Source organism: Gymnoscopelus microlampas, assembly GCF_963454915.1.
Source record: "Gymnoscopelus microlampas genome assembly, chromosome: 10".
Taxonomy (NCBI): domain Eukaryota; kingdom Metazoa; phylum Chordata; class Actinopteri; order Myctophiformes; family Myctophidae; genus Gymnoscopelus; species Gymnoscopelus microlampas.
In genome coordinates this window covers 16,330,077-16,354,326 of record NC_139947.1, presented here as the reverse complement: position 1 = coordinate 16,354,326, position 24,250 = coordinate 16,330,077, and the positions used below count along the sequence as shown (strand labels likewise).

General features: G+C 41.2%; 2 protein-coding genes across 4 annotated transcripts; one reads left to right on the top strand and one right to left on the bottom strand.

The window, feature by feature from the left end:
• Positions 1-1,073: 1,073 nt before the first annotated feature.
• LOC311053906 (uncharacterized protein) lies at positions 1,074-12,097 on the bottom strand. Its single transcript, XM_084069693.1, has 4 exons — positions 11,073-12,097; positions 6,497-6,546; positions 6,209-6,291; positions 1,074-3,274 (listed from the first exon to the last, which is right to left on the bottom strand). The coding sequence occupies exons 1-4, from the start codon at positions 11,915-11,917 to the stop codon at positions 1,847-1,849; spliced, it is 2,406 nt and encodes an 801-aa protein (XP_083925819.1). The 5' UTR covers positions 11,918-12,097; the 3' UTR covers positions 1,074-1,846.
• Positions 12,098-14,716: 2,619 nt separating this feature from the next.
• Positions 14,717-22,339, top strand: tspy (testis specific protein Y-linked). Of its 3 annotated transcripts, none has more exons than XM_084069708.1 (8): positions 14,717-16,335; positions 16,560-16,637; positions 17,078-17,189; positions 17,832-17,986; positions 18,391-18,467; positions 18,956-19,122; positions 19,596-19,640; positions 20,733-22,339. In XM_084069708.1, exons 1-8 carry the CDS (start codon positions 15,154-15,156, stop codon positions 20,888-20,890), a joined length of 1,974 nt encoding a protein of 657 aa, XP_083925834.1. In that variant the 5' UTR covers positions 14,717-15,153; the 3' UTR covers positions 20,891-22,339. The 3 variants fall into 3 exon arrangements, with proteins under 3 accessions (XP_083925834.1, XP_083925833.1, XP_083925835.1); XM_084069707.1 differs by having other exon boundaries at positions 19,578-19,640; XM_084069709.1 differs by lacking the exon at positions 19,596-19,640.
• Positions 22,340-24,250: the final 1,911 nt, after the last annotated feature.

Below are 24,250 nucleotides of genomic sequence, written 5' to 3'. Positions count from 1 at the left end.
ACAAACTACAGGCTCCACACAGACAGAGGGATTTAAAACCACTTAAATGGGGACCAGGATGATTTTGTAGTTTGGTTTCCAGGTTTTTGTATGCTATGTACATGTTTATAACATAAACACAGCTAAATAAAGTTGTAAAAAAAACTACAGCAGGGTAAAACCATGGCATGCTGTATATGGTTGACCTTACTTTATAGTACACAAGGTAATTGAAGAAGGTAGATGTTCCACGGGCCAGTCAGGTGCCATTGACAGGCATGGGAGGTCAATGATGGACAGTCTTGCGATACGTTGGCACGTTCAGAAGCTTTCTTTGTGCTCTTTAGATACCTCAATAAAATTATACAGTGTACATATGGAAAAACACACGTCTTATTTTATTTTCCTGGGCAGAGTATTTCACAAAGGTCACAGTCACTCAGAAATAGTGTTTGTTCTAAGCTGGTCCACCTGGCCCTCATTGACTCCAATGTATTCCACGGCTGCAGTTTGCCTCCCAGTCCGACAAATCTGCCGTACATATAGTATACGGTGTACACGGATAGTACACCGTGATGTAAGCGTCACAGCTGCAGCTAATCAAATTAATAGCTTTAGGTGTGTCAATGTGCATTGACAATATTGTTGTCTATTGTGTTTGCTTCACATTGGCATACCTATGGCTTTGGGCACACCTAAATCTGTGTTTATTAATTTGATTTGCTGCAGATGATTTTCTTAGCCTTTTTTTGTTTGTTTTTAACCTGCTGTAGTTTTTAACCTCAACTGGGAAATAAACTAATTCAGCCTAGGGTTTCATGCCCCTTTAAGCCCTATTTTATACTTTCATAAATAGTGATAATGTGACGTGTGAAATCTTAACCTAACGGGGATGGCATTTTTCAAAGTCAGGAGTTTTTATTTTTAATTTTTGCCATGTTTGCACAATATCTTTCTTAAATTTCCTCACTTCCCTCGCATAATCATCATTGGGCATGGAGTGGTTGCGAAGCACATTTCTGAAAGCGTGTGGTTAAAGGAAGAGGAAGACAGCGAAATAAAGACAAGTAGATCTGCGGAATATTAGACTTTGTATTTTATGGCAATGCACTGCAAAAACCTATACTGTACATACATCACTTCCCACGTCAATCAATGTGTGAGGTTGCTACACAAGCTGCAGGATGGATCTGCTGTACATTGGTGAAACATCTAGTATGTTAACAAGAACTAGCACTCGGGTCCTACTTGACAGTAAAACAACACAGTTTATTAAATATAAGTGTCAGTACACATGGATTCTCTAATGTGACATCTACAGTATGTCGGACAGAGTATCATACAAGTCTTTGATTTGTTTTTGTTCCTTCAGAAGTCAGGACAGTGTTACATTTTTGTTTCTTTTCTTTTTTCCAATTACTGTACTAATTCTCCTGCAGGCACCTGCAGGACACGTTCACAGTGTTTGGACAACTGATGTTCGGGAGGCAGAGAACCACACCTGTTCAAGATGACTCCTCTCTGCACACCAATCACAGGCGCAACTTAAACCCAACCCAAACATCCCAGAAACCTTTGCGCTTTTAGAACCCCTCCACCACCCTTTCCCCTCTACCTCTAAAAAATGTTTTAATTGTAAATCTCCTTCTGCAGTAGGAGTTAAGGATAAACTCAAGTGCACTTGAGTTGTATTTTCACCCTGGTACTGTAGATCGCCGAATGATGCAAATATTCACCATATGTCCCATATAATTTTCTATCCATGAACACGCACATACATTTACACACTCACACAAGCACACAGAAAAACGTATTTGCTCATTTTGGAATCATGAAAAGGCACTTCAGTGGAAGAACAGAGTTTAGGTCAATGTAGGAAAACTGTAAAAAACAGTACAGCGAGTAAGCCGGCAGAGCCCAGGAATACAATTGGTGGTATCCAATTCCTGGATGGCTTGGCAGCTTCTGACATGGTGATTGGTAGATTCTCTGGTAATATTTCTGGGGAATCCGGGAGAGAGTCTTCCTTCTCTCTCTCAGCTTCACTTGCTAGTGGTACTTGACTCTCTACAGCAGGAGAGAAGATGGTGGACGGAGTCTTTTCTTCATGCCATGCAGTCCTGTGTCGCAGGGCTACCTCGTCCATCCCCACAGAAACCTCATGGAGGGACGGAGGAACATCCGAAATACACCCTGGGACAGTTGGTGGCTTTTTGAATTGAACAGGGGATAAGTATTGTTCCTCATCACTCTCCAGGTTCATCACATCCTCTGGCTGCAAACCCTCATATTGTTCATCCGACTCCAGGACCTTACTGACCTCTGAGGTCAGAGATGGCTCAGGTGCTTCCGTAGGTTTTCTGCTTTGGGTCACAGTGGATGGCTCTTCATCAGTGGTTGGCAGTGTTGTTGTGGATGACGCACAGGGTGACCGTTCATCCAGCGTCACAGTGGCAGTGGGCAGTGTGTCAGCAGCTGATGGTAAGAGAGTGTCTCCCAAAGCTAAGGAGATGTCGAGTGCTTCCATTGACTCTGTCTGTGGGCCACTGTCTTCAGTACTTAAGAACTGAGCATCAGACTCAACATCCACATCTAACATCTGCTCCTGAGGAGGTTGGAACATGTCTGTTTGAAGGCTATCTTCAGTCTTGCACTCACCGAGGTCTGATTCTGAATGATCCTCTGAAGAATGTAATGTAGAATCCGGAGGCCCATGAGTTATAATAGATAACTGAGGTTCGTCTTCTGTGACAGGATCTTTAACCACTTGCTTAAGACTTTCAATCGTTTCCATGGAAACGTGTTCTGCTTCCACCTTTACATCCTCGGAGGCTGAAGGAAACAAGCTCCATTCGGCCGTGTTTTGATCTAAACGTGTGTGGGCTGGGATCTCAGTGACAGACGGGTTGGTAACAATGTCTGGTTGAGGGTTACTGAGTGTGGAGAGCCCTATCTGCTCCTCTGTGGCTGAATGGGTGCTACATTCATGTGGGTGTGCTGGGTCAGAGGTTGAAGCAGGGAACGATGTGCAGAGATGAGTGTCTTTGAGTTGCTCTGAGGTTTCGTTAACAAATTCACTTTGGGTTTTGTGCAAATGTCCTGACTCAGTTGGCTGAATAGGTTCGCTGGCTTGGTATATGATGGACAACTCGCCATCATAAGGATGTGACGTGGTTTCAGAAGACACACAAGGTGATTTTTGTTCACCTGAGGAGACAGTGGTAATGGACGGTGTACCATCAACAGATGGAGGCTCTGGGTGGTGTGGGAGTCGGGGACTAGATGAGGTGTGTGTCTGTAAAAAGAATAAGGTAAGAGCCATGAGAGTATCAACACAAAGAGGAAAGGTTATTACACCAAAGGTACATGCAGACAGGGGAAAAGCATTGTAGTGCATCTTAATGCTTTTCTGTGAGGTGCATTTCATGCCAACAATGTAATTATGAAGAGATACAAACCACTAGAGAAATGGTGGAGTCCTTCATTTTTTAAATCAGAAATTCAGCATACAGTGACAATATGTGGCAGTGGTTTATCTGATCATGTTAATGCTTAACTATAGGCTATATGGGACTACTGATAAATCAACTTTATGCAAAATGATTGCAACTTTCACCTTTTTATTGAATTTCTGATTTCCAGTTTGATGTGACTTATGTGGTACTGATTCAAAACCTTTTTGCCAAAATGATGGTGCCTTTCCTACAATAATCCCAGTTTCTGCACAAGCTGTGCAACACAAAAACTGCTCTCTCCCTCATTATAGTTCATATTTGTGATGAAGTAAATGTTTCACCAAAAAGTGATTTGCCACTCAAATCATAAAAAGCAATTACAGGTGGATAACAATGGATTATATATTATTAAAGCTACAATCCAAATCCAAATTTTGCCTCCTTTTCCCGGCAGATGATCTTTGAACTACAGTAAAGGTGGTGGCGCATCTAGTGTTCAAACCGGTGCACCATCAGCTTCAAATAACTTTATTGACATTATCAACCACTAGATGTACTACTGCAGATGTACTAATTATATTGTTTAACATACTCCACCATAAAGATTGGGTAAAATAACATTTTATTCATTTAAATAAGTCCTGGATTGTAGCTTTAACCATGCCAACATTTTGTTTGAGTCTTGAGTCGATGAAAGAGACATGATTTAAGTGAAACACATAAAATATAAACAAAACATAAACCTTTGCACCAAAACCACCAACTATAATAAAAGTAACTCCCTCCGATTTGATTAGGTTATATTAGGGAGTGGGATTGACTCCTCTACAACAAACAACAATGAAACAAACATAAAATTAGAATGAACGCGCTGTTAGCTTGGAAATCAGTTCTTGACGGCAAGCGACAATTTATCCTCCAAGTATAAATGAGGCATGTGTCACTTGAATATCATAACATCATGAAATCAAATTAAATAGGACCACAACTATGAGTAATTAACCACTTGAACCATAGTGTCTATCCTGGGGGCGAACATTCGGGGAAGATAGCACATCTCCAAGCTCACTACACATCACGTTGCAATGTGTTGTGAGCTTGTCGATCGTATTTTTGGGGCCTTTTTATACCTTTATTGATAGTGAAGTGAAGTTAGACACGGGGTAGAGAGAGATGGGGAGTGACACGCAGCAAAGGCCTCGAACCCGCGACACGCTGTCAGGCTACATTGGAGCCCGCTAGGCCAGCAATCTGTGCCAAATCGGTTATTTTCGACAAAAATATTCAGTACATAGCGAAAACAGGAGGGGGCCTAGTATAGAGCCCTGGGGGACTCCGGTCAACTAGGTATATACGGTTTAAGTGGTTAAGTAAATGGTGAAAATGACAAGAATACTGTGCATGCCACTGTAATTATATGAATAATATGAAAGTCATGCAGTCAGCGGTGCAGCCAGACATTACCTAAGTTGTTGCTGAAGCTTCAATGAGCTGTGAACAATATAATCAATCAAGCCAAGGTAATCAAATGGACGATTAGATTATTTTTCCCTGTTACAAAATGTCTTATTATTATGCTGCATAATTATGCTTTATTAGACATGTAATTTTCATAAAGGGATATTGCACTCAGCATGTTTGACGGTTAAATGGGATTGTACCGCATGCAAATTAAAATTACTTGGAAATCATACAGCTAACAATTTACTAAATGTAGTTCTTCTGCTGGCAGGTAAGCCATTCATTTCTTGAATAGAATGATACAGTTTGTAGTCCTAAAACTCGTAAAAGAAAACCTCAATGCAATAATTCCATTCAAACTCTGCTGTCATAACCTTCCCGGTTGGACTACAAAATGACATCATCCCTGTAGGCCTTTTTTTCCCTAAGATGACAGGATGACTTATGAATAATTAATGAGACAAGTGTCCTCATATTCAGGGTCATCCAATGATGTTCCTTTTCATTTAGGTTTTAATGGCAGTCAACCATTTTGGCATTTTACATTTCTGAAAACCACGGATACGTTGTCTCAACGTGTCTCAGTGATTTCGCCATTTCTGGCGACAGACACAGTAAACAAACTGTGTGCTATCTCTCTCCCATTCATTAATTGCCATCTTGGTTGTGTATATCATATATGTGTCATTACACATTTTATTATGTATAATGACACAGACGAGTGCTACAGTAGATTTTATTTTCTGTCTGGTGCGGGAGACATCTACAAGGAGCAATGAGGAACAGGACAATACAGACGCTGTACCGGAGACTCTGTACAAAAAGGGAAGCAATAAAACATTACATTTGTTGTTCCTCATCAAAACAGTCCATCGTACATTAATGACAGATTGCAGAAATAATAAAACAATATAAATCAGGAGCGCATCGTGTGTCTGTTTGTTCGGCTAGTTAGAAATTGTTGGAGGTGCAAGAACTACCAATCAAAGTTCTGAAACACACTGCCTAAGTTGTTATGACGTAATTTTGTTCTTTTGACCTACCCTTGAAATACAAAGTTTGTGTACAGTTGGAGTATGCTATAGCTTTTATGCCTCACTCAGGTGCACCTCACGGGGCTCACGCCTGCTTCTATCAGTGCATCTGCCCTTTTTTGGAACGTGATTGATGACTCCGCACACAAAGACACTTGGCTCATTCGCTATTAATGTTTTCCCCTGCCATCCTAAGAAAAGAAAAAACGTGCTCCCTGTAGCACTCTATAGCCAACATGAAAAGCACATCTGTATTGGTCCATCATATTTTACCCTTACCTCTATGTCAATCTCGGGTGGTGGCATGATTGGGCAGATGGGATTACTCCTGAAATCATCTGACCTGGAGGGCCCTGGGTGCTCTGTAAATTTAATAATACAAAATACTTTGGAATGACGATTGGTTTGTGCTGTGAAAAATCAATGATTATGTTTCACAGAACTACATTTGTAATATATTTCCATTTACAAATATAAATAAAAACATGTGCTTGTATGAAAGAAAACATCATGCAACACCATCATATTTAATTACACTTTAATGTTGTATTAGAAGTCATTTTGTACCTTCATCATCCCCATTGCGGTTGTTTATCTCAAAATTGAAATCGACAGCGCTGAAAAAGAAATCATATTTTGATTAGAATATTTTACATTTAAACAGACAAAAAAACACCCAAAAGAACATACAATCTGTTGTTTCGTCGAGCATAAAATCTCACAAACAGCTGGCATTTAAGTAGCCTAATAGCACAGTAATGACACTGTGGTACAGTAGAGTGAATATAATTCCCACAGGTGATAAACATTCATAAATAGGAGTGCAGGATGGTTCAGCCAGTTACACTGACCATATGCTCCTTGTGGCTGAGTCACGTGGACCCGAGTTTGAATCCATCTCTGCCCTAGGTTTCCAGTTTTCCCCAAAACAATATTTAAAAGTATACAAATAAACTATATGATTAAATTCAATATCTTGGCAAAGGTCAGAGGACCAAAAATATCAACAAATTAAAGTCTATTAATGACTAAGTGTGTGGGAGTAAGCTTACATTCTTTTTGAACAATTGTTTGTTTTCATTTTCTCCACAATTTAGTCATTGCCAGTTCCGCCATGTGTTCTGCACTCCCTGTCCCTGCCAACCCTCCCTCTGTTGTCCTGTAGAGGGCAGTGACAACCACATGTTCCTCTGATACACATGGAGGAGGAGAATGTTATGGTCAACTGACAGCAGGGATATTTACCAGGAGGACATAATGTATGCAGAGGTTCACACTATCTGGCTTGCTGAGTCTGTGCCTTGTTTTAAATATCTCCTGAAAACAAAGCTGCTTTTAAGTTTTAATGTATTTCTTTTATCTTGTTGCATTTGTTATTGCTATGTTGTATTGGTATATTTTATGTGTATTGAACTCTGTGGGCGAAGCACTTTGTGGAATTGTTTTGTAAGGTGCTATAAAATAAAGTTTATCATAATAATAATAATTATTATTATTATTATCTTCCCCAGAATCCCCCCAGACCCACTCCCCTCACCTCCTCTCCCAATATTTTCCAATAGAAGTGTAGGTAGACCAACTACAACCACCAGATATACATTTTATTGTATTAACATACTCTATCATACAGATTGAGCAAAATAACGTTTTATTCACTAAAGTTATGCACCTTAGCACCTGTTTTTTTAAGTGTGCATGTTGATCTTCGATATTAAATAAGCATTTAGTTTATAGCATGAAGACTTAATAAATAATGCGAGAACATGTTTATAATCATAAAGAAGACAGGACTGGTCTAGAAATGTCTTTCACACATACTTGGCAGTTATACATTGGCAGTTATACTCCAAAGGTTGCCAAATGAGCTCAAGACCAAGATGATGATCAGCATGTGACAAGAGATACGTAAATAGATCTCTGAATGGCCAGCCACCATGGTCCTGAGGTTCCCCGTGCGTATTGCACGGGGAACCTAAAGGTTAGAGGATCTAACCGTATGCTCTAAAGGTTAGACGATCTCGCTTGTGGCACTCAACCCCCAACTGCTCCAGTAGAGCTGCTCAGTGGCGAACAACTGTGGTTGAACTGAAGCTCTGAGGTGTGAATGAGTCACTGTAACAGTGTGAAGCAAAGCGTTGCTGAAAAAGAGCATTAATGCTCAGCAAACCTAACCTGGATAAATAAAATGATAATAATACCACTACTACTACTACTAATAATAATAATAAATGTGGATCAAGGGATCCGTGGCTCCAATGTGGATCTCGGACTTAATGGCCAGCCTGTGACTTCAGTCATCTACTGACATCTATGAGATCAGTCATAGATGACATAATATGACTTATGACTCGAAATATTGGCACAGCCCGATCAGAGCCCTTCTTATTTCCATGATTAGATTAACAATTAGATTAAAGTTGAATATTTCAAAAAGGTACATACAGTATTTGTGAAGGTAATTCATTAGCCTACAGGCAGTGTGCTCTATAAATGGTGCACTTTGTCGCTGGTTTGCAAGGTTAGCTCGAGACAAACAGACAGACAGACAGACAGACCCTCTTATAGGCGGCTAGACAGCTGGTTTTGAGTAAGTTGGGTACAGGTGTGTTTAAATGTGATGGAGGTATGCTAACACTAGGGAGAAGTTGTAGTGGTTGTGTTGCTACACCTTGTGACGCAGGTGAAACGGTTATGTTGTGTTGACCAGAAATGGGTCCATATCTACTGTATACTGACAAGACATTGGCTAAATGAACGCAATTTAGGCAAATATTTGAAACCGATACTGTCCTGACGAGACAGGCCACCACACAGGATTTTCTTCTGTGTATATGACTATATGCCTATCACTATTTATACACTCTCCCACGGTTGTTATAATCTTGTACTTTTAATTGCCTCTTTTTATTGATTTTTCCGTAACCCATCGAGCATACATATTATGTAATTACATCAGCTGCTATTTTACAGTGTCATCCCACTGCTATCTTTACCACACAGTATGTAATATGTATGTATCATGCCTGTTATGTATATATTCACACTGCCATGTTGATATCTGATCTATTTTTCTGTTTCTTTCTTTCTCTATCTCTTTCCATGTTTCTTCAAACAGCAATCATGGAGCTTCTACGGCAAAGAATTTCACCCACGTTTTACACCTGTAAACCTGTAATCAGACAAAGTTCAGTTAAGTTGAGTTCTTGCCCTGCAGAATGTATCAATATATTTTAGACACATTTTAGATTTTCTTTTCACTGCATAAATAACCCTGTACACATTTAAAATTCCAAGTATTACTCCTAGTTGAAATCACCAAAAATGAGTGAATGTGGAATAGTTGAAGAGTTCATGTCAGTGTTGTGGTAGTGGTAGCAGTGTGTTTATAGATGGGGCCTCTGCTCCCCCATCCCCCATACTTCAATCAACCGCTCACCCAACCTTAGCAACCCATCTAGCTCCTCTCTTGTTTATAAAGACACATGGTGCTAAGAAGACCCAGATGCCAACTAAATCAGTTTATATATCCTGGATGCTCAAAGATCCAGTCCTTTTATAGGTCTTCAAGCTTGGGGGCTTGGTTTGAACCCTCTAGATTCATCATGTGAGTTGACACCCCCAAACAGTAAATGATGCTTTTAAAATCTTCCTCTCAGTTAACCACTTAAACTCTACAGTGCGTGCTAGTTGACCAGAGTCCCCCAGAAGTCTTATACTAGGTCCCCTGAATGGAGACATTTTCCCCCAGAATGTTCTCCCCAGAATAGGGACACTAGGGTTCATGTGGATAATGTCCCCTATGGGCATGAGCAAAGTGTGTGTTTGCCAGAGCTATACTACGCAAAAAACTTTTGCTTTGCCAATCTATTCCATTGAAATTGGACTGGTCTGATGTCAGCTTTAGTTTCTCTATGTCCAGGGATGGAAAAGGTCAAGGGTAGAATAAGTCATGGTGCATGAAAATGACACCTGCCCTTTTCCTATTTCTGATCCCCCCCTCCACACACACGCACACGCGCACACACACACACACACACACACACACACACACACACACACACACACACACACACACACACACACACACACACACACACACACACCACTGGATGACTGGTATTCTGGGAGGGGTGTGTCCTACCCTTGCAAAATATGAAGACTGTGATTGAGCTATCTGACTGCATCACTAAATCCACAGCAAGTTTGCCTGAATAAACGTTTTATTTTATTTAGGAGCTTACACACACATATCGTATGTAGTCACAACAGTCTGCTCTTTGACATTTTAAAATTGACCTCTTATTCCATAAATCAGACCCACAGAATGAAGCTGGACACCCAGTCTGTCACTGTGGCTTATTATAGGCCCTTAAAGCCCCCAGCAAAATGCTGTTGTCTTCTATATTCCATTCCTGTTAGCTGTCTTACAGTATATAGCTTTAATGTTTGGGGCCTTGAGTCTAGGCTTATTATTTAGTTAGTGGTGTCAGAGATCAAAAGAATACTTAACTAGAAAAGCAGAACAAGCCCTGAATAGAACTCTGTCCAGTAAACTGCAGATGTGGCCTAGCTGTAAAAACATCTTCATCTCATGTTCTCTGCTTGTGATTGAGATTCATGCAGGACAGGTTCTCATGGGGGCAAGCATGCTTACAACAGAAAGATACCTTCCAATCTGATATTTTCCCATTGATGAAAAGGATGGATATTTGGTGACCTGCCTGTAAAATGCCATTCATCTCTCACCTTCTGCTCTTAACACTGGGATGTATGCATTGTTATTATAACTTCTGCTTTTTAATGGCCTCATTTTATTGAAATTATCCTTCAAAATGCACCTTATATATGTTATATTACATCTGCTGCTATTTTTACTGCCTCACCCCCCTGCCATCTTAACCACGCACGCACCTTGCTTACAGTACAGTACATGCTTGCGCCGATATTTCATGTCACTGCCGTGCCCACATTTATATCTGACCAGTTTTTCTGTTTCTGTCTTTTTCTATTTCTGTTCAGTGTCCACCTTTCTTGAAACTGCAATGATGGGATGTGGTGTGGGAGAATTTCACCCACTTTAGTTTACTTTACACCTGTAAATAAAGTTGCGTTGAGTTGTAGCAGGACAGGACAGCATATTTACCTGTAGTCTTTTGGTGGCCTCATAATGCCTCTGATTTCTCGCAGGTCAGAATTATCTTGAGCCGAATTGTCCTCATAAGACAGGAGAAGAGTCACCACATAATTGCAATGCGAGTTATTCGCCCAGTAATCACCATCAGAGGTTTCATAGCGAACCACGAACTCAATACGGGAGCCGTGCGTGTTATAAGGTGGCGCAAAAGACATTTTGAAAGAAAACTTATCAGTGTTGGCTTCGTGAGAACCCTGGACATAATCGGCCGGGTAGTCAAAATAAGAAGCCCAGTTATCCATGGTCGATCTAATGTAAACGGCTTTGTTGAAAGAGACGTTAAGGACTCGGACGATCCCGGTGAAGGCGAGCGGCTCGTCTTCTGCCGGAGACAGCATCTCAACTTCCACCTTGTTCTTCATCACCGCCTCCTCCAGGTCGGCGCCGGACTTGGCGACAAACTCTGGCTTCACGTTATAAATCGGCTCTTTTTGCAGTTTTCGGTACCGAGCTTCCTCCTTCTCCCACTTCGCGTCGGCGTCCTCGTCGTCCGAATCGAACTGATAGAACTCCTTGACCTCGACCAGATCTCCACCTGCCGTGTCGGCGAACGCCACGCTCCTCTTGATCAGCCCGGCCTGGTGGATCCGCATGTACTCGATGGTCTCATCGTAGATGGACGCGCCGCGCCTCCTCGGTACCGGGGATGATCTCGGGATCAAACGCACGTCCTCCTCCTCAAACACCTCCTCGGCGTCATCATCTTCATCCGAGTTTCCTTCCTCTGCCGCCCTGCCGCCTTTCATCGTCTTCAACATCAGACCCTCTTGGCTTGGGATGGCTAGGAAAGACATGTTTGCGCGGCGGTTCTTTCTCGGTGAAGCTGTGGCAATGTGTCGTGCGTGTTTGATCAGAAGAGTACATAGAGTACACACCAGTGCACCAGTCAGTTTAGGAGGACGTGCGGCGTTGCGTGTCACCCATGCAGGAGCTACCTTGACTGCCAGCCCTTGTGATCATCTCTCTGTCTCATCTGTCAGTCCCTCTGGTCTGCATGACCTTAGTACGCACGTTACGCACCGCAGTTTAATTTTAGCACTGACCTGCACGGCACTTGGTGGCCCAAATGTGTCGTTTAAAGTTGGTATAACCCTTACCCCCCCATGTGTAGTGTCGTTTGGTTCGGGCAGAAGGCTACACGCCCACTGCTCCACTATTTTATTATACGGATGTTATATCACATTGCTGTTACTTTTACAGGAGACGGAAATGTCTGTGCAACAAATTATTGCGCTACGCGCGTTGCATCATCAGACTCCCAGCCACACACCATGAGTCTCAGAGAATAATGTTGGCATTTATTTCATATAGATAATTTACATTGAATGCAACAATATATATATATATATATATATATATATATATATATATATATATATATATATATATATATATATATATATATATATATATATATAGTGTGTGTGTGTGTGTGTGTGTGTGTCATATATGTATACATATATATGACATATACTGTCATTTTGCGCACGTGCTTACATCACCTCTGATGAAGAAAATTTGGCTATATAGGCCTATTCATAGTGTGGCAAAGAAGCTAGCATATTACTCTAGTAAAATGAAAACACACTATGAGGTGCAGTCCTAGACTAGTCCACTACAACCAACAGACTCTTTAGTAATGTCATGTTTTCAAATTTCATCAGTGCTCATGTTGGAGCTCTCTCCCATTTCCCCGCGGAGGTTTAGTTGCTGGTGGTGTTATGTTGACATTTAGTTGTGATTGTGAATACAAGTGTTGCTGTGTGTCTCTCACACACAGTCAGTACGAGAAATGAAACAGAAGTGCCGAGAAAAATAATATCCCTAATTAATGATTGGTGGAGAGAGTTTGCGCGGTCTGCTTTAACCAATCGCGGAGAAATATTTTGTCGGACATCGCTGCAGCAGTCTAGATTCCATAGCCCAGAGGGACAGTTAGTGGCGTTGTGATTCGATGGCTGGTTACCAGGCAACTGCTTTTTTATCTGTGTCATCTACGTTCTGGAGCAGTGGTGGAAAAAGTATCAATACTGCAATGTAGAAATACTCTGCTACAAGTAAAAGTACGGAATTCAAAATGTATTTGAGTAAAAGTATAAAAGTATTGGTATCAAAATGTATTTAAAGTACCAAAAGTAGAAAGTAATCATTATGCAGAATGTCAATGTACCATTTCACAAGTATTCAAATCCAAAACTTTAGAAAATAGGCATTGTGAGCTTGATATGCTATTTTTAAATGGCCAAAATGTATATAGGGCTGAAGTGGGTAATGTATGTTTTGTAATAAAAATCAATAACTAGTGACAAAAGTTTTCAAATAATTGTAGTGGAGTAAAAGTATAATATTTGTCTCTGAGATGCCTAGTGGTGGTGTAGAGTAAAAGTACAGAAAATTAGAAATATTCCAGTAAAGTAAAAATACCTGAACATTATACTTAAGTAGGATACAGTACTTAAGTAAATGCACTCAGTTACTTTACGCCACTGCCGACCATTATCTTTGAACAGGTTCACAATGTGAGATAGTGTGTGGTTCGGAGAGCCCAACAACAACAACATCAAAAACAGAGCAACTTGCAACTTGGGATACAGTATGACACAATGATTAACAAATATTCCGTTTGTTTCATGCATCAATTTAACCACTTAAACCCTACATAGAACGAGAACGTGACATAACACCATTGAAAGTAATAGCTGAAAACATCACAAGACGTGCGTGACGTGCCCATTGAACCAAAATATTTTTTGAATGAATGAATGAATAGCTTTATTTCGAAAATGTTAAAATTAGACATCAAAGTCAAAGAATTACAAATAAATGCAATATAATAAAAATACAAAACCAATAAAAAACAAGCCTCACAGGCAACAAAATACTATAATTCTACATGTTCGAAAACCCCCAGAATGGATGCTAGGTTCAAGGTGTTGTAAGTTAAATTTATTTTTTTGGTTAAATTGCTCTATATTCTGATAGTAATCATTGCAATGTTTGTTCAGTTACAGGGGTCTCCCCTTCTCTCCAGCTCTTTAGTAATCAGAAAATATATTTTCAGGTCGGGATACCAATTTGTATCCAATGAAAGATACTACAGGATAATAATAATTGAAATTGTTTCATTGTTTTGTTTTTGTTTGAAGCTTTGAAGATTACGCATGATTGGGTTCTCTTCTCTCTACTAATTGGATGAAATTGGTGTCCCTCCCACATGAAAATGTTTCTTTTCACTAAAGAATGGGGAGACCCTGTTTCTGAACAAACACTGTACAGCAATGATTTCTATCACAACATAGCCTAGAGCTTTAACTACATTTTTAATTTGAAATGACAATCACTTATTTTAATGTCGTTTTATGCTTTTGCTTTTCTTTTTGGCTTCTGTAATTGTATTCTTGCTCTGTAAAGCACTTTGAGCTGCATTATATGTCATGAAAGGTGCTATACAAATAAAGTTTATTATTATTATTATTTATTTATTATTTCATATTTCATTTGTGTTTCTAAGTTTACTACGCTGTCATTCGTCAATTCATCCCTGACAACCAACTAGCCAATCAGAGCGCGGGCGTCTATTCGGGCTATGGGATCCTGACCCTACCAATAGTAAACTGAGGGAGAGCGCAAAATATAAACAAACGCGGATTGTAAACAGCGTCTTACTGCAGTTTCTTCATATTTGTATTTCTTATTTTTTTTGCAAAGTGTTCCTCGCCGGGATTTATACGGATAAATTAGATTAGTCTTTGAATCGAAGAACACACACAGTGAGTAACATTTAGCCGTTAGCTAGCTGTGCTAACGTAAGCCACAGCCTGCTAGGTGGCTAAGCTAGGCCGCGCAAAACAAGGACTTCCTGTTCTATCTCAATTAAATGGCGTAAGTCAAATTTTTGATTGAGGGAACAGTTGCAATAATCAACTAGTGGGTCGCGTTGTGTCGGGTCGACGGTATCTCAAATAATACGTGTAGTGTTTTAGTGGCGCTAACTGGTTACCTAGCTGGTTAGCTTATTTTTGGGACTAGCATGAGTAAAGTGACGGACTGCAAGCGGTCCGCAGATTCTGCGTCCAGGAAACGACGCCAGTCGTCCGAGCAGCAAGATGAGAGCGCCTCCAACACCCCCCGCAAGTTGACCAAAGTCGGCAACGCGAGGAACGAGACCCCCTCCACGTCCTCACTGAGCCACAAGAACGGCGAAGCCGAAAAAACAGAGGAACCCGCAGGGAAGCAGGCTGCGGAGCATCGCGAGGGAGATGAAGCGGGAGATGTGAAAACGGGCAAGGAGAACAGCAGCAGCAGCAACGGTGCCTCGGCTACCAACAGTTCAGTGAGGCAGGATGGTCCTGAAGATGGTCCTGATCCTGATGATGGTCCCAGCAGGGTGACAGCAGAGAAAGCCCAGGGTCCCAGCAGGGAGACAGTAGAGAAAGCCCAGGGTCCCGGCAGGGTGACAGCGGAGAAAGTCCAGGGTCCCAGCAGGGTGACAGCAGAGAAAGCCCAGGGTCCCAGCAGGGTGGCAGCAGAAAAAGCCAAGGGTCCCAGCAGGGTGACGGCAGAGAAAGCCCAGGGTCCCAGTAGGGTGACGGCAGAGAAAGCCCAGGGCTCAGATGATGCTGCAAAAGTGGATGCAGAGGGAGAACATTGTCCCTCAACCTCCCTTGACCATCAGTCTGACTCAGCAGCCATCGCGGCTGCAGAAGCACTTGCCAGCCTCACAGGTGGAAAGGGGAAGGAAGGTGAAGAGACTCCTTGCTCGTCCGAAAGAGCTGGACCGCACAGACCGGGCGGCAAAGTGAGGCGTACCGGCCACGAATCCTCCAAGGGAAGCTCTAAAACCCAGGCAGCCGCAGCAGATAGCTCCACATCAGTTCACAGTATTGAAAGAGAGGCTGCCGAAGACATTGGTGATGGAGACGATGGAGATGATTCTATACCTGGATCGTCATCCACGCCAAGCTCCTCTTTTCCATCTGATAATGATGACAACGACGGCTCGGAGTGTGCTATCGTCTCTGTTAAAATGGCCCCAGAGATAAGGCAGTCAGTGGCTCTTTTAGCCCAGGTACAGATGAGGCTGGAAGCGCTCGATAAAAAGAGCGCCAGGCTTCACCAGCGGCTGGATTTGAAGATGAGTCGGCAGCAACGTCCACATCTGGACCAACGCAGGTCCATCACACAGTCCATTCCTGGCTTCTGGGTCACAGCAGTATCCTTAAATGTTTAATTAAATCAAATCTCCTGGTTACTCAAACTTTATATATATCCCAGATGTAGTATAATATAGGCTTCACTCTCTTTCTCATATCTCTTGTCTATTTTCTCTTGCCACTCTTTTTAACTTGCTCGCTCTCTCATTCAAGTGTGGGTGCCATAATGAAACAGAAATATCATGTTTGTGTACATGTATTTGCCTTGACTCGGATCCAACAGCTGTTGAACCACCCACATCTCTCGGCTCACATCGACGAGACCGACGAAGACGCTCTCAGCTACATGACCGACCTTGAGGTTAATAATTTAACCACTTAAAGGAGCATGAAACCCTAGGCTGATTTTTTCAGTTCATGTTAAAACTACCACAGATTAAAAACATTGCAGGCTACTAAGTAATGCAGATGAAGCTAATAAAATGTATAATGAGTTTCAATTTTTGCACATTGGCACACCTATATCTAACATACCCATTAATAATTTGAAAAGCCTGCCATGTTTTTAAAGTCAACTGGAAAACAAACAAAAGATTGCCTAGGGTTTCATCCCCCTTAAGTCCTATATGTACTTCGATGTACAAAAATTGTGAAAAGATTTTGCAATTGCAATTTTTGTTTTTCATCTTGAATGACATACCCAAAACAGTGACACCAGGTTGAAAAAAATATTTACATTTTTTTATTTTTAGGAATTAGGATTTTATGCCCACTCATGCATGTTGACTTTTTTTCTCTCAGATTGAGTCGTTCAAGGGCAACAAAGTGGGACATAGGATCCGTTTCCACTTCAAACGGAACCCGTACTTTCAGAACAACATCATCATGAAGGAGGTTCACCTCGGCATGGGAGGTGAGGGTCCGTCTGTGGGGGTCAAAGTATTAAAAAACATTTCCCAGGAGGCTATGCACTGTTGTTTTCATCCCACACTACTGTATATCATATATACTATATCACTATATCAATACAAATTCATGTTAATTAATCTTAGTGAAAAAGAACTTCCGAGATCAGTTTAAAAGCAGGTGCATAGGCGACGAACAGTAGATGAGGTCAATGAAAGGTATACCTGCACACTGCCACTTGCACGTTCAAGAGAAGTTATTTTAGTATTTTCAGTGTAGAAGCAATGTTTCGATCGTGTAGACCTTCCTCAGGCATGCCAATTTAAAGTGAATGAATCTTAAAATGTATCTTATACAACAAATTCTATGTCATTAAATTATTTTAACTATTTATTTTTCATCATATTAAGGTTTTTCGAATGTTCTTTCCAGTGGGCCTAAATAAAAGCCTCACTAATATCTACATTGGGTCCTCAGTTCAGTCCGATGTGAGACACAAAAACCTGATATCTTATTTACAGACCAAACTACTGTCTGCCTGAATGTATCCCCATTAATACAGGAGGGGGCCTATTATTGAGCCCTAGGGAACTCGCTCAAAGTATTGGGTGGTTAATAATCTCAATTGTTTTGTGTGTCTCACTCTCAGGACCTCCTGTGTCGTTCTCGAACCCAATCCTGTGGCACCGTGGTCAGAACCTGACAGCCCACAGTGAGCCCAGGAAGTCATCGCGTGGCGTCTACCAGACGTTCTTCAGCTGGTTCAGTGACCACAGCAATCCGGGCCGAGATGATATAGCACAGGTCAGCCTGAATGCATCCAGTTGCACGTGGTCTTATACGTATATCTTAGAAAGAAGAGGAAGTCCGCACACTATTGAAGCTCCAGCGACCAGTTTTATTTCAAGGCTCACAGCTTGCAGCTTTACAACGTTTCGACCCCTTCGGGTCTTCGTCAGGTATCATACCTGACGATGTGTATTTTTGAGTCCAGCACCTGCAAACTTTCATAGAGATGTGCGTGCTTCCCTTTTTGTTCTGACTTATACGTATATCTCAGACCCATAATGAAATGTATGCAATCATGGTACTGTGTAAGGCAGATAGAATCAACATCTATTGTTACATGTAGTTCAGCCTATTGAGTGTCTTCTCCAGTCTACCAAAACATGTTCATCCAATTAACTGACTACCATATCAATGTTTAGATCCTGAAGGATGATCTGTGGAGAGATCCTCTTAGATACTACCTGACTCCACTGTGGGAACCCAGGGAGAACGGCAGGTAAGGTTCTTTCAACTTGAAACTATAGAAACTGTTGCATGTGAGCTACAGTAACTGCAAACAACCACAGTATTAGGATATACACAGGATACCTGTATGTTTTTTCTAATTTCCAGGCCATACAAATAAGTGTTAAATAGCTCTATATTTCGATAGTAATCATTGCTATAGTGTTTGTTCAGTAACAGGTCTCCCTGTCTCTTCAGCTCTTTAGTTCACAGAAAATACATATTCAGGTCAGGATACCAATTTCATCCAATCAGGAGAGAGAACTCATACAGTATAGACAAGTGAAATTGTAAGTGATTAAATCAAAACATGTTTTGGAAGTGGAATACAAAAAAATCTGATAAATGATCGCATTGCGACATATTGTGAGCTTGTAGATCTGCATGAATGTTGGCATTTTATTATGACATGACCAGAATAGGGACGCTGGGGTTCAAGTGGTTAATGGTTTATGTGTGTGTGTGTGTTTGTCTCTTCAGCGGCAGCAGCGGGACCAAAGCGCCTGACAACAGTAACAGAGATGAGTGTGTGGTGATCTCAGACTCTGATGAAGAAGACCAGGAGCAGGATGAGGCTGACGAGGGCCACAGCAGGGAGGAGGAAGAGGACGGGGAAGATGACGAGGAAGAGAGGGGACAAGATTCAGGTTAGCACTTAGCAGAGAGTACCGTTGATGCTCCTCCTAACTTAGATTAGATTTATGTTTTATTCATATCCCAACGGTACCTTTTTAATAGATTCTCCTTGTCTCTTTCATTTAAATCAGGAAATGAATCTGAAAATGGCCTCTTAAACATAAAACGTGCGGATTGTAGCTTTAGTGGGGACAAGATTCAGGTTAGCAGAGAGTACCGTTGATGCTCCTCCTAACTTAGATTAGATTTATGTTTTATTCATATCCCAACGGTACCTTTTTAATAGATTCTCCTTGTCTCTTTCATTTAAATCAGGAAATGAATCTGAAAATGGCCTCTTAAACATAAAACGTGCGGATTGTAGCTTTAGTGGCAGCTGTTAATAATATGTGTCTTAGTCTGCATCATGCTCTATGGCTTGTCATGTAAATGTCTTGAGTTAAATGCAGCTAAACTGAATAGACAGATAATATGTCCTCCTCAGATGAAAGCCCAGAGGAGGATGAGGCCGGACAGATTATGACGGACGGTAAGTTCACTAGTTGCCGTTGGAGATTCTTCATGTTCTGTATTGAAACGGTGATGGTTGTTGACTTCTGCGGCTGTGACACAGCAGCAGGGGGTACTGTAGAGTCAAATCACCCCCACTGGACTGTGAGAGTTTAAACAGCTGGAGTTTTTTTTTGTGTGTGTTTTTGCTGTGTAAACAATTTTTAGATATGTGTTAACCTGAACGGGGCGAGTCGTGACTGGGTGAAGTGGTGATGAGGACATGAGGCTTCTCAAGCAGGATGGGTGTGTGTTTAGTGGCTGTGCAGTGTTGCACAATGATGCCAGCCAGGAACGCCAAGGAGTCTTGAGTGATATCTATACTTAGTCGGATGAGAGGCAGTGAAAGTGACTGTTCGCTTTGTCTCTGTCTGCACCTACTGTAGGCTCAGGCTGCTCACAGCATGTCGGAGTCATTTCACATCCACGTTATGAGAGTAGGGGGAGAAAGGACGCTAGATGACTTGACAACAGCTCATTTGAACTCAGTATGAGATTATACCTTCATTGAGTCCAAGTGCTTTATTTACTTAACAACAACCTTTAGACGATCGCTACTCATATCCTGTTTGTGTCTGGCTGAATGCCAGGTTTGTCGAGTAGGACAGACGAGCAGACTGCACTACATAGATAGACAGCACACAATAAATTAATGAAACTAATTAAAGTAGGATATGTGCATGCACATCCGATACTACAGGTATAATAGTTTTTATAATGAGTTTATTAGTTGGTGGGAAAATCCAACTCTATTCCACACTGATTAGGAGTGTGCAATAGGATGATGCAGTTAATATGAGAATCCCAAGGTCCCAAACCTTGGTCATTGTGTGTGTGTGTGTGTGTGTGTGTGTGTGTGTGTGTGTGTGTGTGTGTGTGTGTGTGTGTGTGTGTGTGTGTGTGTGTGTGTGTGTGTGTGTGTGTGTGTGTGTGTGTGTGTGTGTGTGTGTGTGTGTGTGTGTGTGTCACACACAAGGTCAATTTAGTACCTCAATGCATTTTCACATAATGGTTTATATTTTTACAAATACTTTACTTAAATGTTATACACCGTCTTGTTTCTTCTCCTCAGCCTCTGAGGACAGAGAGGATGAAGATGAGGAAGATGAGAAGGATGAGGACGTGTACGTTGAAGAACTAGATGAGACGTCAATGGACCACAAGACCAGAGACCCCAATGACGATGAGGAGGACGTCGAAGTTGATGAAGAAGACGATAGCAAAGATTGAAGTTTCTTCCCAATTTCACCCGTTTTTATGCATTGAAGCTCAGTTGTTGTTTTTATTTAGTTTTTTTTATTTCAAGAAATGCTTAACATAAAAAAATCAGGGTTAATGATAATAATAATAATAATAATGATATTAATAATAAGCCAGGGCATCATTTGTCACCTTTTATTTTATACAGTTTCACTTGAGGTCAGGTTCCCGAGCTTATTTACTCCATTTCTATCTGATGTGTAACATGCTTAAGCCTGATTTATACGTAGTTGCGTGTGGGTGTCGCACACCGGAAATAGCAGGTCTGCAAGCTCACAACGCATCATGCTGTGAGCTTGTAGATCTTCTATTTTGCAGCGTGTGACACTGGCTAACACTGGCACGCAACTAAGAATAAGTCCGGCTTTACCCCACTGCCTTTGTGGGCATCAAGAGTGTTCACATTGTGTCGAGCCCTGCCTTCGCTTTTCAGCGGACATTTCATCGTAAAACCTTTTTTTTTGGGTTCAATAATTGATTGTGACACGGTGAAGCGTGTTGCCGTTTAAGCTAATTTGAGATATCAACAGTACGTTTAAAATGCACTTAGTACTGAACCAAAACTTGTTCTCAGGGATGAACGTAGTGGTTGTTCTATGGAAAAAAAAACTTTGTAATGATTTTGAAACTTAGTTTCCCCAATCCCCCCCCACCAGTAACTCTTGGCTGTTTGTAAGATAGGCGTAACTCTACTGTGACGTTTGGTAGAAACAAGGTAAATGTTTGATGTACTACCTGTGTTTTGCCCGTGTACATCCCATGTCTTGCTGCACACCAACGTTTACCAATATTTACACATTTCTAATGATGTATGATACTGTATCTATTTAAATGAGTCAGTTAGCCGGTATTTAATCAACACATTGACCTGTTTGTGTGGTTACCTGGATTTGGTGATATAGTCCCAGTATATGTAGCTGACGACTTTAATTTGGTATATTTTTAACTGAATAATATGTTGAGTTTGCATTTCTGAAGTTATTTTTTGACAGTCTGACGTCTTGTGCATAAAAAGGGAGAGAGGTCAGTGTACATGGCTGTGCTGTATAGATGATATATTGCAATATTTCACGAAAAAAATATTTGACTGGTAAAATGCATAGGAACAGTATGGGGTGCACTGTAACAGAACTTAGCTACTTCCTTTTCTTAGCAATTGACATGTAAATAATTAAACCTAGGCTTTTGGATAAGGCTATAGATCTGTTAACTGAACCGTAAATACATTTCTCAAGTAATCTGGACTTTTACATAAGATACGGAATCAGAAAGTTCTATTTTGTGTGCTGAATTTTATAGGAACACTGTAGTTTAAAAAAAAAATCATTGTTTGCATTGTTTTGTTTGCTTTTTAAGATAAAGAGATGAAGATGATGTCCACCTTTTGAATCGGTCTAATAAAATGGCAAGTTATTTAAATTTTTATCTTCACATTTGTAAATTAAATTAGCAGTTATGCACTGTAGGCTTAGGGCAATGAAAATGCTTCTAGTAAACTTTCTCATGCAGAGCTGTATCTCACTCAGGCCAGAAGATGGCAGTATAATGTAGATCTTTGTTACGAGCATGTGGTGACTTCCATGCACTTCCTACATACTTTTAGCACTTCCTTAGGGCACTTAAAGCTTTCTTTACCTCTGTGACTGAGTGTAGGCAGCAAAGTATTACTTTAAAATTACATTCATACAACTGATACTCAAATCTGTTTTACTACTGATAACAAATTAATGAGGTAGTTACTGAAACAACATTGTTATTTCATAATCTAGCTTGGCTACAACATGTTTATCTTGGCTAATCACTGCCACAAAGAATGTGGAAAATGCCACAGATACAATTAGCCTGTAAGGTAAATGTCATTCTACGTTTCATCTTTGATATGACATGGGTGTGTCGTGTGATATCACTTTAGACAGTTTGCGTGCACTCTTAGCACTGCAAATAGCCCCAGGGAAGGCATTTTTGGACAGGCCCAGACAAAGAAACAACGGTGTTGATGCAATGGTACACTTAAACCCTTGATTCCACATTTAATGCACAGCTATAAATATTCCACTAGCAAAAACCTGTCATGCTGTAGTCCCAGCAGCTCACAGGCATGCAGCGAAGGATGGGCATATAGGCCTACTATTAATACTGGCAATGGAAACAGTACCCATCAAATGATCCCATGAACGCACACTGTTTGTGTTGTCTCTGAAGTGGTTTTATACCGACCACTGCGTCAATATTACCACCTTACAGCGACAACAAATGCTTTTATGATTATGAATTATTAATTCAGGTGGTTCCTTCGATATTGATCATGACAAACCGTGTAAAGATTGCTGAGACAACAAAGCAAGCCAGACTGTCTCTGGGTGTGTTTGTGGTCTTAAGGCTTTCTGGCGTAATTCAGACCACTGCAATCTTTCTCTGCAATGTTCTAACGCTTAATTTATGCTCCATTGTGCAATGGTGTTGTGTCCCGAAAATAGCAGATCTACAAGCTTACCACCACGCATTGCATTGGGTTTAACCACTTGAAACCTAGTGTCCCATGGGGATACCATTAGGTGGAAATAGCAGATCTACAGGCTCACAATGCGTCAAGTTGTGAGCCAGTAGACCTGCTATTTTCAGCACCAAAGAGATTTGGTGTTGAGGGAAAGACGGAGTGGACCTAGTATAGAGCCTTGCATGGACAGATTACAGACCTGGGGGGCCCAGTGCTCCACTGCCCAGGGGCCCTTTACTATCAGGCCACAAGGCCCAATGACAATTTACTAAATAATGTACAAACTAATTTACTCAGCCTATACAAGCCCCCTCCTATATGGCTGTAACAGACCTCTGCCCCTCCTATAGGACCCTTTTACCATGGTCCCTGGCCGTAACAGAGATCCCATACCTAACTTTTACCCACAAATGCCTTACAGCCTAATTGGTGTGTTTGTGTGCCTACCCGACCTCATTCTGGGTAGCACAGGAGTAGAGGTTGAAAGTTAATTGGCCCAGGGGCCCCATGAGTCTTAATCCGTCCCTGGAGCCCTGAGGGACTAAGTATATAGGGTTTAAGTTGTTAATAAAACGGTTTTGTCTCGACGAAAATCTTTGGTCTAAACTAGGCTTAAAGGTTTTGTTTTTATACTGGTTAGCAGACGGCTCACAGGATCCCCCAGTGTAAACTACACTCCCCTGCGTTAAGCTGACAATGCTACTGTACACAAATCATCTTGTCATGCCAAGTCACTGTATATGATATCAGATTTCACTCAAGGTGGTTCCCCCCCATACGTACTGCTGAAACAGAAGACTCCAGAATGGGCCATAACTTCAGAGAGGTAACAA

What these genes read in the sequence shown, in the direction of transcription:
- LOC311053906 (XM_084069693.1), bottom strand. Translation starts at nt 11,917, where the DNA reads ATGTCTTTCCTAGCCATCCCAAGCCAAGAGGGTCTGATGTTGAAGACG. An exon ending in AGGCCACCAAAAGACTACAG is followed by an intron (nt 6,547 to 11,072) that starts GTAAATATGCTG and finishes TTTCTTTTTCAG; the next exon opens with CGCTGTCGATTTCAATTTTG. An exon ending in CACCCGAGATTGACATAGAG is followed by an intron (nt 3,275 to 6,208) that starts GTAAGGGTAAAA and finishes TTCTTTTTACAG; the next exon opens with ACACACACCTCATCTAGTCC.
- tspy (XM_084069707.1), top strand. Translation starts at nt 15,154, where the DNA reads ATGAGTAAAGTGACGGACTGCAAGCGGTCCGCAGATTCTGCGTCCAGG. An exon ending in CTGGCTTCTGGGTCACAGCA is followed by an intron (nt 16,336 to 16,559) that starts GTATCCTTAAAT and finishes CGGATCCAACAG; the next exon opens with CTGTTGAACCACCCACATCT. An exon ending in GAACCCAGGGAGAACGGCAG is followed by an intron (nt 18,468 to 18,955) that starts GTAAGGTTCTTT and finishes TTGTCTCTTCAG; the next exon opens with CGGCAGCAGCGGGACCAAAG.